At 30.1% G+C, this 14,743-nt stretch overlaps 2 protein-coding genes across 2 annotated transcripts; both read right to left on the reverse strand.

Moving 5' to 3' along the window:
• Positions 1–4,220: 4,220 nt before the first annotated feature.
• Positions 4,221–5,270, reverse strand: LOC129302624 (receptor-like protein 18). Its single transcript, XM_054941537.1, has one exon. The coding sequence runs from the start codon at positions 5,268–5,270 to the stop codon at positions 4,221–4,223; it is 1,050 nt and encodes a 349-aa protein (XP_054797512.1).
• Positions 5,271–5,409: 139 nt separating this feature from the next.
• Positions 5,410–13,955, reverse strand: LOC129302625 (receptor-like protein 37). Its single transcript, XM_054941539.1, has 3 exons — positions 13,843–13,955; positions 6,534–7,124; positions 5,410–5,472 (listed from the first exon to the last, which is right to left on the reverse strand). Exons 2-3 carry the CDS (start codon positions 6,990–6,992, stop codon positions 5,410–5,412), a joined length of 522 nt encoding a protein of 173 aa, XP_054797514.1. The 5' UTR covers positions 6,993–7,124; positions 13,843–13,955.
• Between the last annotated feature and the right edge of the window lie 788 nt (positions 13,956–14,743).

Genomic DNA, 14,743 nt, shown 5'->3' on the forward strand with positions numbered 1-14,743 from the left:
GGACTCTCCAAATTTTGATAATTAATTTTTTTATAATTTTATAAATTTTATTGTAATAAGTATAAAATAATACTTTAAATTTGAACTATTCGGGTTAAAATTTAGATGGTCTGCATCTCATTACATTGATGAGTATAATGTTTTGAACATTGAAGATGAACTTGTAAAATATGCTCAGTAGTTTTAATCCATGTTTAGAGTTCAAAATGTATTAAAAATGAGTTTAGGATTCAAATCACTCATGAACCTATAATTTAGGATCTAACTTACCATTTAACCCTTTTCATATGTCATTTTTTCCATTTCCAAACAAAAGCAAATGTTAGCCATTTTTTTCTTAGAGAAGGTTTTATTTATTTCTGAAAATAGACAAGAAAGAGTTTGATATGATATGCAGAGTTTTAATTGTTTATTTTAAATTGAAACTCAATACCCTTTAACAAACGGTTTTTTTTTTCATTTCAACAATATTTTTTTTATTAATTATCTCTTTTTATTATTGAATAGTATAATCCATTTTAATTAACTTATGCTTATTTAATTTTTAGAATCTATTATATATATAAATAGATATATAATCTTTATTTTAAGACTGTTCCTCATCAATTTTTATATTTTTCAACTTTTAGTTATTAACTTTAAATTAAGATAATTCATTAAGGCCATCAAGTGATTAGAAATAGTTGCTAAGAACCTATTGCTTCAGTGGCATTCCATATCTCGAAAAAAAGTACTCTCTTTAATCTTATTTATTAGTCATTTCTATCAACCTTATTAATATTAATACAATAAAAGTATAAAAAATAAAAGTAGGTGAAATTTCAAATATAACCATCAAATAAAAAGCAAAAAGTAAAAAAATAATATAATATTATTTTTTATCTCTCTCTCTTTTACTTTTTAAGGATAGTTTTAAAATTTTAATTTAAAATAAAATAATCTCATCAGCTAGTAACTTATAAAATGGACGAAAGTATATTTTTAGAATATGACTAATATACATACAGAACCGGAGGAGCATGTAAGTATGTTCTATTTCCAAGTAGCTAGGAAGATTATTATTATTATTATTAGATATGTGTTGTGCGTGGTTGCATATGTGTAGGACCCGTTTCCTTTGGAAGAAGATTGGTTAGGATAGTCGAAAAAATTTAAAATAGTTATTTCTTATTTTTATTTTTAGGTTGTATTCATTAAACTCATATCAATATATAATTGGATCACTATCTTTTTCCACTTACAGTCGATAAATCTTTATCTATCATCTATAGTTGCATAATTTTGGATTAGAGTTGAATTTGTTGGGTGGGATCCGGTCTCATCTAGCATTGTGCACATGATCCGAAAGATTAATTAGCTCGGCCTTGCCTAAGGCAATCAACTCGAACATATGCCATATTTTTTTATTTTTTTAATAATATTTATTTTATAGTATTATTTTTTGTTGAAAATTATTATGAACAATATTATTTTTATAGTCTTTTGGATATTTCTTATCATTATAATTTTTTTATCTCTTCCAAAACTTAATTAATATGGTATATACGTAATCAAAATAAGGATGAATATTTGATATGATCGCATACCAAGCATCTCAACATAATTTAAATCTTTTTATTTTTAATAAACCACCTTAAGGATGCAAAATTTTATTAAAATCTGACATGACTTGATTTTTATATTTTTCACACAATTCTTTTTCCACGACATTATATTAAAAAAACAGGATGAATATGCAAAATACAAAATTAAAAACAAAAAACAAAACTCACTAGTTTATTAATGATTGTAAAATATTAAATTCTACTCATTCAAAATTTGACTGAGGGACTAAGATGGGAAATAGAGGGAAAGTGGTGCAAAAAAGAAAAAAAGAAAAATAAAAATCAAGTCCACAAACAAGAGAGATTTTAAGTTTTCCTTATTTCCCACTCTCATCAAATGAGCTAGCCTTTTGTGTGAATTATATTTTAATTATGCTTTTTAACATTTCAATAAATTTTCATCTATTACCGTACCCTTCCATAGAAAAAAAAAGAGAGAAAATATCTTTCATATATTCTCATTTAGCTTATGTTATTAATTATTTTATATTTCGCGAGACCATCATTTACAGTTAGGCCAGCCCGAGTTCTGAAAAACTAGAATTATTATTGGCTTTCTCATTATTTAGCTCACGTTATGATATACACATATTAAATTGGAATATACACTAACTTTTGCTATCAATTGTTGTTTGTCATGTTTCTCTAACATTTAGTGCTCGATTATGTTTTATTTATGTTTTTGGAGACTTGAGTAAATTTTCTTTTGTTACTGTTCCGTAAAACGAGAAAAAAGCTTCCCATTCTGATCATTTTGCTCATATTATAAATTATTTTATAGTTTTTTTTTTTAGGATATTGACATTTACAATTAATTGAGATAACCTTCCTCTGCCACTATTCGGAAAATCTGGATTCGTGCTGCCACACTCATTTAGCTGTCATGTTATAATAAATACATGCATACATACATAGACAATACGTTTTAAATTTCGATAAACCAGCGTTTGTTATTTTGTTGGCGCATATACACTTTTTGGAAATTTTCAAAACCCAACCCATATTTTTGGAGAGTTGGCCCATTCCCAACCTGTCATGGGCTGACCCACAACCCGTTTTACAATGCTATGAAGGTAATAACTAACTGCGACTAAAAGCTGAAGATTTTCAACCTACAAAAATAAATTAAAAAAAATTACACCTTCTAAACTAAGTGATATAATTATCAGATTTAAGAAAAAATATAAGAGCCAATAATAAAAAAAAATTCAGATATTGATGGAAGACATAAGTGCATCACTTAGTATAAACTACATAAAAACAATAATAACACCATCATATTTTTGGAGAGTTGGCCCATTCCCAACCTGTCATGGGCTGACCCACAACCCGTTTTACAATGCTACGAAGGTAATAATTAACTACGAGTAAAAGCAGTAGATTTTCCACCTACAAAAATAAATTAAAAAAAAAACTTTACACCTTCTAAACTAAGTGATATAATTACCAGATTTAAGAAAAAATATAAGAGCCAATAATAAAAAAATTCAGATATTGATGGAAAACATAAATGCATCACTTAATATAAACTATAAAAAAAACAATAATAACACCATCTTATAATAGTTTAAGCACCAGTTCTAAGCCAAACACCATTAATTCATCACATCAAGGTATTAAATTTCTGAGTGATCAAACTCAAATAATTACATGAATCATACTTCAAATCTTTATTTCACTATCATACATAGCTAAGCTGCATTATATGTGAATGTGACCTTGCTTGATTCTCTTCACCTAAAGTTTACAATGGTATAAGGCAGTTAGTTAACTGATATAATTGAAATATATATATATATATATATATAGGGAAAACATAACTTTAAATTCTTGTATTTTGCTTACATTTTGCTATTAGTTCCTGTACTTTTTTTAATTTTTTGGCCCTACACTTTTATTTTTCATTATTTTAGGTCTTTTCATGAACAAAGTATTAACACCTTGAAAAGACTTAAAACAATGAAAACATCGAAAAAATGTACAAGGATCAATAGCAAAACACTAGCAAAATATATGAAATTAAAGTTATGCTTTCCCTATATATATATATATATATATATATATAAAATAGGGACAATATGAATAATGAACAAAAACAACATTAAAAAGTTACAGAATCAAGTTTTTACTACTATTATATACGAACGGGTAAATGTCCCCTAATTGCATTGCCATGTTTACTTCTATAATATTTTAATTGTTTAGCGTGGATCAAAATTTTAATCAACTTATATATAATTTTGAGTTTTTGTATATATGCACTTTTGGCCATGCACGAAGTTTCAATTCTTGCAAAATCTACTAGACAAATATAGACCTATGTATGTTATCATAAAAAAAAAAAAAAAAACAGAGACCTATGTATTATGTAACATAATATAAAGCAAGGATTAAAACATTAATGAACATTAATATGAATAGAACTCGATCATATGACACACGCACACTAACACAAAAAACTTCTATTGTTATAAAGAAAGCATATCATAATGAGCACAAACAAATATGCATGCATGTTTATTTCAAGCAATATAATGAAATATGCTAAATATAATCATATATTTATTTACCTTATAAATCAAGACTCAAATAATGTTGTTCAACGAAATGTAATGCTTAACGACTCCAACGCAGAACTGCGTGCCATTGTCCAGCATGTCTTTGATAATCAAGATAAAGTTGAGGAAAGATGATACAAAGAACATCATCCACATATTTCCAGTACATTATCTTCCATTTCCTCCAAAAGAAAAGAGGTCCTATAATAATGGCTAAGCCAAAAATCACTCCAAATTCCATGCTTGTGATAAATGTGAAATCAATTCCATGGTCATTTTCAGAAGCTAGAGGTGGTAGCATTAATCTTGGCTTCCCATTATTTGGAATTTTGGTCAAAGGAGGTCCATAGAGCCCTTCATTGCCTTGGAAGGAAGAGGCATCAAATGATTGAAGTTGTGTGCTTGTAGGGATCATTCCCACAAGATGATTAAATGAAAGGTTCAAAAATGAAAGGAACGACAGGCTTGCAAGCTCTGTTGGAATCTCTCCAGTCAAATAATTGTTTGACAAATCCAAAGATTCAAGCTGCTTCATATTTCCAATTGAAGATGGGATTTTGCTTGAGAAAGCATTATTTGACAAATTGAGAACATGAAGAGCTTCCAAGTTCATTAGCTCTTTTGGTATTGAGCCTCCAAAATTATTAGATGAAAAGTCAATCAAAGTGAAGGAGTTTTGTATTTTATCCCGCTCCACATCCTGGCCTTTACTCACAATTGCCATTGAATAATAATATGACATTCCTTTGAAAACAAAGATTGTGATGTAATAAGAAAGGATGGACGTTACAGCTTGATCTTCAAAATCATGCATCATTGCTTCCGAAGTTATAAAAGCTTTGGTTGGAAGAAAACCATTAAAGTTGTTAAATGCCAAATCAATAATATGAAGGGAAGGCCAACTTCCATTATTTTCTAGGCATCCAATAGGACCCTGAAATTCATTTTTTCGCAAAACCATGACTTGGAGTGAGGATATGTTCCTTAGGAAGCATGGAAAGTGACCACTAATATGATTATTCCCAAGATCCAGCAGCCTCAAATTCTTGCAATTGATCATTGACTTCGGAATGAAGCCACTCAATTGATTGTCATGTACATCTAACATTAATAAATTATCACATGATTTTGGAAATGCATTAGGAATATTTCCTTTGAGCTTGTTCTTTCTAAGATTTAGTATCCTGAGAGTCTCACCATGTATTAAACAAGGTGGGATTGTCCCTTCAAGCTCATTGTTGGAAAGATCAAGTCCAATCATATGTGGAATATTGCATAAGGAATGAGGAATGTCCCCATGAAATTTGTTGCTGGAAAGGAAGAGGAAATAAACTGAATGAAATTGAGCACCAATGTTATATGGAATAATAGTGTTAAAGTTATTACTTGACAAGTCCAAAAAGTATGAGGCAATAAAAGGAGGAATGTTCCCACTGAGTTTGTTGGATTGAAGATAGATAGCCTCCAAATTAGCAGTGTAATTTTGAACAAGTCTTTCAAAGCCTGTCAAAGAATTGAAAGAAAGATCTAGAATACCATGTTCTCCTAGAATCTCCCAAAGCCAATGAGGTACTAGGCCTTTAATTTGGTTGTTTGAGAGGTTAAGTTCAAATATTCGGGAGTGGTTTCTCAAGAACATCGGGAATTCTCTCAAATTACAGGAAGCCAATCCAAGATGAGTCTTTAAGTTTGGAAATGAAGAGAAGCTAGCAATATCCATAACACTTGCTTCAACTGATAAGTTGTTATAAGAAAGATCTAATGTTTGTAGATGTTGACAACCTTGAAGCATATTAAGGTTCAATTCACCACTAAAATGGTTGAATGAAAGATCAACATGTTCTACAAATGGGAGTGAAAATAGAGAAGAAGGGATTGGACCATCAAATTTTGTGTGACTTACTATTAAAGTCTTAAGAGATCCATTGAGTGGGAAGCTTTGCAAGGACCCATGGAGATCAATGTTGTCTGATACGCTTAAATAGGACAATGTTGCAATTTCAAATATCTTTTGTGGAAAATCTCCTTTCAAATTGCAATGCTTAAGACTTAGGACGGTTAATTTCTTTAAATTGGCAAAGCTTTCGGGCACTATAGATGATAAGTCATTACCATCAAGATAAAGTTTTGAGAGATGCTTAAGTCTCTCTAATGAAGAATCAATGGGTCCAAAGAGATTACAATAGCACATGCTCACTTCTTCAAGACTAGGAATTGCTAGCAGACTATTGCTCCAATCTTTCCCTTGAGCTGATATGTATACATGATCTAAATACAAATACTTGATTTTTGTGAGGTTTTGGACTAGTTGTTGTAGATTTGGATTCTCAAGTTTCAAGTATGAAAATAAAGAAGATAAATGAAGACTAACCAGATTTTTTAACTGAGAAATCTCCATTGGTATTTGCCCTTCAAAAGCATTTTGTGACAAATTCAGAGAAACCAAGTTCTTCAAACTTCTGATCGCAGGAGGAATGGAAGAATTGAAATTATTATAACTCAAATCCAAGTTTTGAAGATGTTGGAGACAAAAAAGAGCACTTGAATTGTGCAATTCTCCATCTATGGATTCCAAGTACAAGTATAGACCAATAACATGCCCCTCCTTATTACAAGTCACACCATTCCAATCACAGTGAGGAATGCTTTGATTCCAGCTTACCAGTTTAGTAGACCATGAAGCTTTGAACCTGAATTCGTTGTTCTTCAGTTGCAGCAACAGTGATTGTTGATCTTCAACACAAAAACAATACACCGCCAACACGTTGCTGCAAAGGCACATGTAGCAAAACAGAAGGAGGTGAAGAAATAAAAACTGAAGGATCCTCATAATGGAAGACTATGAAGGATACTCCCTTTTGCAAAATCAGATACTCGAGCAAGTTCTTTGATATACAATCTATGAGTATTCTTCAATTCAGGACACTAGACCTCCTCATATAAATTTATTGTGCAGGGCCATCTGTCAGGGAAAAAAAGGAAATGTTATTGACAAGTCTTTTCTAAAAGTCATTGCAAGAAGTTACTTTAAGTAAGAACCACATATTTAGATAGATAGGATGTTCCACGTTATTTATAACCTATTTAATTAAAATACTTTAAGTAATTTAAATAAAATCCTGTGTAATATTTTTTAAATTAATTTTATTTTTATAACATAATACATATTTGATTTTTTGTATTTTCTCTCTACTATCATTAATATTAAAATTAATTTATATTTAATGAGATCTAAATATTATGTTTTTATTAGACAGACTACAATTGACGTGATACGCCCGATTTACCTAAGTATTTCTCCCACAAGAAATTGCTCCACTCTTTCACTTGAGTGCAACTTTCCATTATTTTTGGAAAGTCAAGAAAATCTTTTCCAGCACTTTACACATCTAAATATATTATTATTTATAAAATTATTTTTTCATTATTTCTCATCGTTAAATCTCCTTACACATATATCAACTTATTGTCATACACATTTTACGTTTGATCTTAAATCAAATTTTTGAGAAGTCTAGTAAATTTCTTCCATAGGGTAATATAAAAATATAACAAAAATATGCTTGATTTATTTCATTATCCATATTATTAATTTTGAACTATGCGCAAAATATGCCAAGATAAGTTTTCTAAGAGTAGTTTAGTTGTCTAAATTGATCGATCTAATTACGCTTATCATAAAATTTATGAAGAAATTATAGAAAAAACCACATGTTTGTATCATTAATTCTCATAAGCAATATCAATTTAGTGCCTCACAATTGAAGACATAATTAATAAAAGGAACTATATATCATGCATATGTATGTATGTTGATAAGATTATTGAGGGATTACGATACTGATAAAATATCCATGCTATCATGGGGGAAAAAATACACACGTCTTTCTCTCTTTTCTTTATCCTCGGAAGTTTTAGCGCCATATAAAATGTTTTTATAATATAATTTACAGTTCAAAGATTAAATAACGCGTCTAAATTGACTAATCTAAAACTCATTGCATTAAAATAATATTTTTTCAATATTTTATAATACAATATTAATTCTTATTATTCATATCAATTTAGAATATTACACAATTTTTTCTCTTTTTAAAATTTTTAAATTTTAACTAAATGTTTTCAATGTTATAAAAAAATAGACACCCAAGAGAATTAATTACTACAAGATCATAGATTCAGATCCTACTACTAACATGTGAATCAATCTTACTAATGGGTGATCCATAAATACTTCTATTAGTACTCATTGAATTTGAAAGTATGTCCTAATCTTAATAATAAGTTTTAGAGATCCAACTTTGCTAAATTTTCAAGTATTGTTGCAAAGGTGGAGTCCAATTCCAAGGCCTACCCAAAGGTTCTGTGGTCAGACAAAAAAAAAAATTATGTATGTGTTATATTGCAGAATATTCAAGCAGTGACATTTAATATCACAATGATTTATTTTATGACTCTATGCCTCTTTAAAAAGTCTAAAGAACATTTATTTTTGAAATTCATCAAATACTTTATCAAGAACATAAAGAAATTTTAGAGATAAAAACTAATCAACGTAAAAATTTGCCTTGTATCAACGGTTCACTATTAAAAAAAACATTGGAATTTTCGCTCATACATTCAAATTTCAATTAAATGTTTCTAAAATATCCCTTTCTCCAAGAATAGTTTGCAAGCCTAAAAAAGTATTTAAACAATTATCATAATCTGACCTTCATATTAGTTTTATACGCCATTAAATTTGTCATTTTTAATCTCTTATGCAATTTTTTTTATTAAATTTTGAAAGGTCATGAAACAATTTCATTTAGAGGGTAATTTACATGGCTAAATTGACTATAAGTCAATGGAAAATTTTTGGAATGACTTTATGAAATTTCAGAGTAGTTTACACATCTAAACTGACTATTAAATCAATGAAAAGCTTTTTCCAATGACTTCATGAAATTTTAGAGTACTGTATGCGTCTAAATTGATTACTAAATCCATGGAAAGTTTTTTCATGACTTTATACAATTTTAGAGTAATCTACACGTCTAAATTGATTACTAAATCAATGGAAATTTTTTCAATGACTTCATAAAATTTTAGAGTGGTTTACACATCTGCATTGACTATTAAATAAAGAATAAAAGATCAAATTAACTCTTAAACTATAAGTTTAAGAGTGTCCAGGATCCTAAATTCATTTTTAGTATAATATTTTCCTTCAACTTTTGAAAATAGTAAAATTTGCTTGATCCTTTTCCATAATATTTTAGATCCTTATTTGTAATTTTTGGATCATTTAACACAATTTTTGGTTATTTGTTATAATTTTTAAGGTCGTTTTATAGTCAACTAACAGCTAAAGTTAACTTTTATTAACAGTAGGGTTAAATTGTATTATTTTCAAAAGTTAAAAAAAAATATTACACACAAAAAAAAAAGAGTTTAGTGTTCTAGAAGTTTATGCACCTATAATTTATATAGGCCAATTTGCTTGTTTCCAAGAAATCACTTAATGAAAATTTAGATCGCGTGTGGATGGGTGAATTTGGATTAGAAATTTGAATTTAAAATTTATATATTATAAATTCTTTATTTGGATGATAAAAAAATTGAATAATAATATTAAAATCATATGTTTAGATCTTAAGTAAAATTCATAATTTTAAATTTTATGTTTGAATTTAAAAGCAACTCAGACAACATTAGCAGTCCAGTCCTAGTCAAAGTCAGCAGTATGGATGGCCAACTTTCGCTGGGATCGGATCGCCAGAGCCTATTAGGATCGAATGGTAGACTTCCATCGGGACTATACTACTAGTGACGATAGTGACTAGACAACCGACTTCCACCAGAGCTAAACCACCAGCGTTGATTGGGATAGGAGTGTAGGCAACAACCGAGACTAGATGGCCAACTTTCACTAAGACCGAACCTCCAACGCCGACCAGGATCGCAGTATAGGGAATGATCGAGATCGGATAGCCAACCTTCATTGAGACTTGACCACCAACACCGACCAGGACAAGACTATTGGCGCTAACTAAGACAAGACTGCCAGCATTAATTGAGATTGGACAACAGCTTATGAACGAGATTGGATGGCTGGATCCTACTGTGATCGGTTCAACAACTTTGACTTGGACCAGACAGGAGACCTCAATTATGACCAGACCGCTGCGTCGATAGGGACAAGACCATTGGCAACAACCGATACCGGACCATCAACGGTCTGTTCTCGATCTAGGTCATCAGTTCGGTCCCAGTCACAATAGGAGTCAGTCGTTAGATCCTAATTGCAAGCGGCTGTCGTATCCTAATCAGCTCAACGATCCTGTGCTAGTCCCGTCCCGATCGGTGCCGGCCTGGTCATAGTAGAAGTCAGCCTTCAGGTCTCGGTCGTCGTCTGCACTCCGATCTTGATCAATGTAGTCCAGTCAACACCAGCGGTCTAGTCTTGGTAGAAGTTGGTTGTTGGTCCTAGTTGGTATTAGCCGTTTGATCTCGGTCGGTGATGCGGTCCAGTCTCGATTGGTAGTGGGGGTGATCTAAAGGAGTTATGAAAAATACTCTAACACCAACTTTCTTGTCGTCACAACTAAAGCTTCCATCTAAATACACCATTCTCCTACCTTGCAAGAATTTAATTGACATTGCCATTACTCATGAACTTAACATCTTATCGGCACTCATTCTATATATATATATAAATATATATGTCATAGCATTATTGATGGAATATAGGATAATTGAAATTTACTTAAGATATTAGAATTATCTATTAGAAATATTTAAATAATGATTTTATCCATTAGAATTAGAATTTATTATGTATTTTAAAATTTTATCTTATATATCAATATTTTTAAGATTTGAATTTAAATTATTATTATTTTATTATTTTTAGAGTGCTCTATAAAGAAAGTTAGATTTTTCATTTGTATTCAATTTTTAAGTATTATTGAATAAGAATTTTCAAGAGTTTCGGTATTAGCTCTTCTTTTTTTTTTTATCTCTCTCTTCCCTATTCCCCTACTTGTTTTACATTAGTTATTCTTGGTTGTTTAATTCATGTGAGTAACAGAATTAGTTAGGCGTAAATGTCGAATTTGTTTTTTAGTTTTGTGTTTAATAATTTGCTCCCCATGCAAAACGCATGGGGAGTAAATGCAAGTTACATTTAATAAAAGGATTAATTAGAAGGGGGACACGAATGTGTTTGAGCAATGGGAGACACACTGAATGTGATCATCCCAACACATCATAGCAATCAAGGATTTCTTGTACTCATCAAAATTAGAATCCAAAAAAAACTAGCACAACTAATTGCAAACGTTACAGTGATGCAAATTGTCAACATTCAAGGGAAGATAAGAAGAAAACTAGGATTTCTTAACCCTGTCACAGTAGAGAAGTAAATGCTCAGGAGACTCGTCCCTCAAACAGGCAACAAGGACATAAGTTGGAATTAGAAATTGAAAATCTTTCTAAATGAACCTTAGTTGGAAGAACTTTTAAAATTTTACAAACCAAGTGTTTAACATTTTCAAGCACCTTCAGCTTCCACAAATGCTTTCAAACCTTATCAAAATTGAAGGGCAAGTTTTGTCTGTCACTTTTACTTTGAACCAGAAAATCAGAAGTAGCATACATGCACCCATCCTTAACAGTATACATGCTTTTAGTTGATTCAAGCTAGACAAGCACATCATTACTAGGGAACAAAGGAAGAGGGATGTTTTTGCTTCAATTTCATCAAGAGTTAATTCATCCCTAACATCATCCAAATTCCAATAACCATTGTGAATAACCTCAGAGACTTTAAATCAGTAGGACCCCTAGGATTGTCACCAAGGGACAATCTATAACCAGGAATGCTAGGGATCCAAAGGTCTATCTAGAAATTTAAATTCTAACCGTAGCCAATAATTTTATCCTCCAAAGGTTCATGACCTACCAAAATGCTTTGCCAAAGCTAGGAAGCATTGGCTCCCTACTTTGCACTCATAAAATCAGATTTAGAAAGCAAATCCCTTTTAAAACTTGTACCCAAAGTTCATTAGGCTCATTAAGGATTCGCCAATCCTGCTTTGTTAGAAGAGCAACATTAAAATTCATAAAATCTCTAAAACCAGACCACCATTGCACTTAGAATGAGTCAACCCAAGCTACCCAATGCATCGTCCTCTCATTAGCTTTTTGCCCCCACCAATAATTAGAAATCAAACTATTCAAATCTTGACAAACTTTTTTAGGGAAAAGAAAGCAAGATATTGAAAATGTTGGCATACCACTAGCCATAGATTTAATAACCACTTCTCCACCAGCAAAGGACAAAAATTTATTTTTCTAACCTTGAATCTTCCTCGACTCTATCTTTCACAAACCCTAAAGCCTCAACTTTAGATCTTCGTCACAGCAAAGGAAGACCTAAATATTTCCCAGGACAGTCCACCATTTGAATATTAAAGAGATCACACAAACCTTCTCTAATATTATAAGGAGTACCACCAGAAAACAATAAACTTGATTTTTATAGATTGACTCTTTGACCAGAAGCACAACAGTACATGTCAATAACATATTTCACAACAGCACAAGTTTGTCTATCAGCTTTCATAAAAAAAAAAAAATTGAGTCATCAACGCAATTTCAATATATTTCAAATCAAAATATAATTTTCACAACAAGTATGTCTCAACATTTACAAAATTTGTCATTCTACAGACACTATCAAATTTTACATATAATATCAATTCAAACAACTCAACAAAGCGCCAACCAGTTAAATTATGATCAATATAAGTCTCTAGTCTTAGAAATTCCAAACAAGCAATTATAAAAATTTATAGGGTTTTTCACTAACTATAGTTTTACAAAAATGTTTTCAAAAATTTATTTTGTTAATCACGAGGATGAGTTTTTGCAAAACATTATTATATGCATGTTATTTAGGTTTAATTCAATATTAGTATACAAAAAGATTCAGTTATTTACCCCCACTAGTATTAAGATAACTTAAAAAGAAGTTACATGAGTTTGAGTTTATCCAAAGAACTCGAGATCTCTCTATAAAAGGCCCTCTAGCTAACTCAAAGGTTAGAGCTAAAATTAAAGAGTCCCTCAGGAAATCCTAATACTCCTACAAACAAAAAATTGAGAAATTAAAATTAAATTAAATTTATTTCTTACTCTAAGGCTATCCCAACATACACGTGGAAGCTATTTGTAACTTTAAAACTTCTAGAAAATTCTTATAAATTTTATTTAAAATTATTCTATCATTAAAGCTTCTCAATTTATCCCAAGGATTTTCCAGAATAATTTTAAGTTATGTTGATTATTACTTTTTAACCCCAAAGCACTCGTGAGCATGTTTTGTTTGTCCTAAGCATCTAATAAATTAAATTTCCATTCTCAAATAATTAAAATAAATACCAATTAGTTATAATCCATTTCCTATTGTTACTTTTAATTTATAAATTGCTTTTTTGGATAGTTCTAAAATAATTTCTACCACTCTTAGAGTTACTCACAATTATCTAAAATTCTCTAAAGCCTTTTTCTATCATCCCAAAATAATCATTGAATTATCACTCAACATCTTTACCCAGGTCCTATGATTTCTCTATAACTTTAAATCCACATAAATTTGGTGATTTTAGGTAGAACAAAAATTTTAGGACACTCACCTTGTCTTAAAAAGTCTCAACCCACTCTTACAACATTTGATACAGTTTCTCTGAGATTTTATTCGCCTGTTGTTCGGCCTCTCTTGCGACATCTCTCTCACACTGACTCTGCCGCCATCCATTCCTCGCTGAATGAAGTGAAATATGGATGAGGGTGTTTGTAAGACCTTCGCCCACCCAATGGTGGGCCTTAGCCCAAAAAAACCAATGGTGGGCCATGAGCCGACCTTGGGTTAATACATATATATCACGGTTTTGTTTCCCCCTTTTTTTACTTTTTTTTTTTTAATACTGATATTACTTATATATATATATATATATATATAATTACCTTATATATATATATATATATATATATATTAGAGTTTTTACTTTCTCCCCGTGCTTTTTTATACTTGTAATCCTCTAATATAACTTATCTACTATTCTCTCCATTTAAGATATTTTTAGCCGAATCTCATTTCAATAAAGTAATTACTTACTTTTCAACTAATCTTATATTTTTATATTTATCTCTATTAAAAACTCTATAATTAATATAAAGTTATTATTAATAGAAGTACTTTTGAAAAGAAGGCAATGATTACATTTCAAAAGACTAAAAATTTCTTACATTTTTTAACATTCAACTTCTCAAAAAATGACTTATATTTTTTAACGGAGGGAGTATTAATTAAGGTCCTTTTAAAAACCAACAATTAAATCTTAATTGTATTTGGTTTCAATATAATTTAAATGAATATAATTTTTTAAATAAAATAGTTAAAATCCTATTTATTTAATCTCACTCAACTTTATAAATTTCTACTTTATTGAAAAAAAAATTTCAAAAGAAAGAATTAAAATTTATTTCATTTTGAGTAAATTTTTTTTACTCAAATAATTACATGATAAATTCAAA

Source organism: Prosopis cineraria, unplaced genomic scaffold (assembly GCF_029017545.1).
Source record: "Prosopis cineraria cultivar Desert tree isolate PC_DT_omini unplaced genomic scaffold, ASM2901754v1 PC2, whole genome shotgun sequence".
Lineage (NCBI taxonomy): Eukaryota > Viridiplantae > Streptophyta > Magnoliopsida > Fabales > Fabaceae > Prosopis > Prosopis cineraria.

Bases quoted from the DNA above. Each gene is read 5' to 3' on its own strand.
- LOC129302624 (XM_054941537.1), bottom strand. From the start codon at position 5,270: ATGTTAGATGTACATGACAATCAATTGAGTGGCTTCATTCCGAAGTCA.
- LOC129302625 (XM_054941539.1), bottom strand. From the start codon at position 6,992: ATGAGGATCCTTCAGTTTTTATTTCTTCACCTCCTTCTGTTTTGCTAC. The intron at 5,473-6,533 runs GTTAGTCTTCAT...CTTCCTTTCCAG, and splicing joins TTTCTCAGTTAAAAAATCTG to CAACAAATTTCATGGGGACA.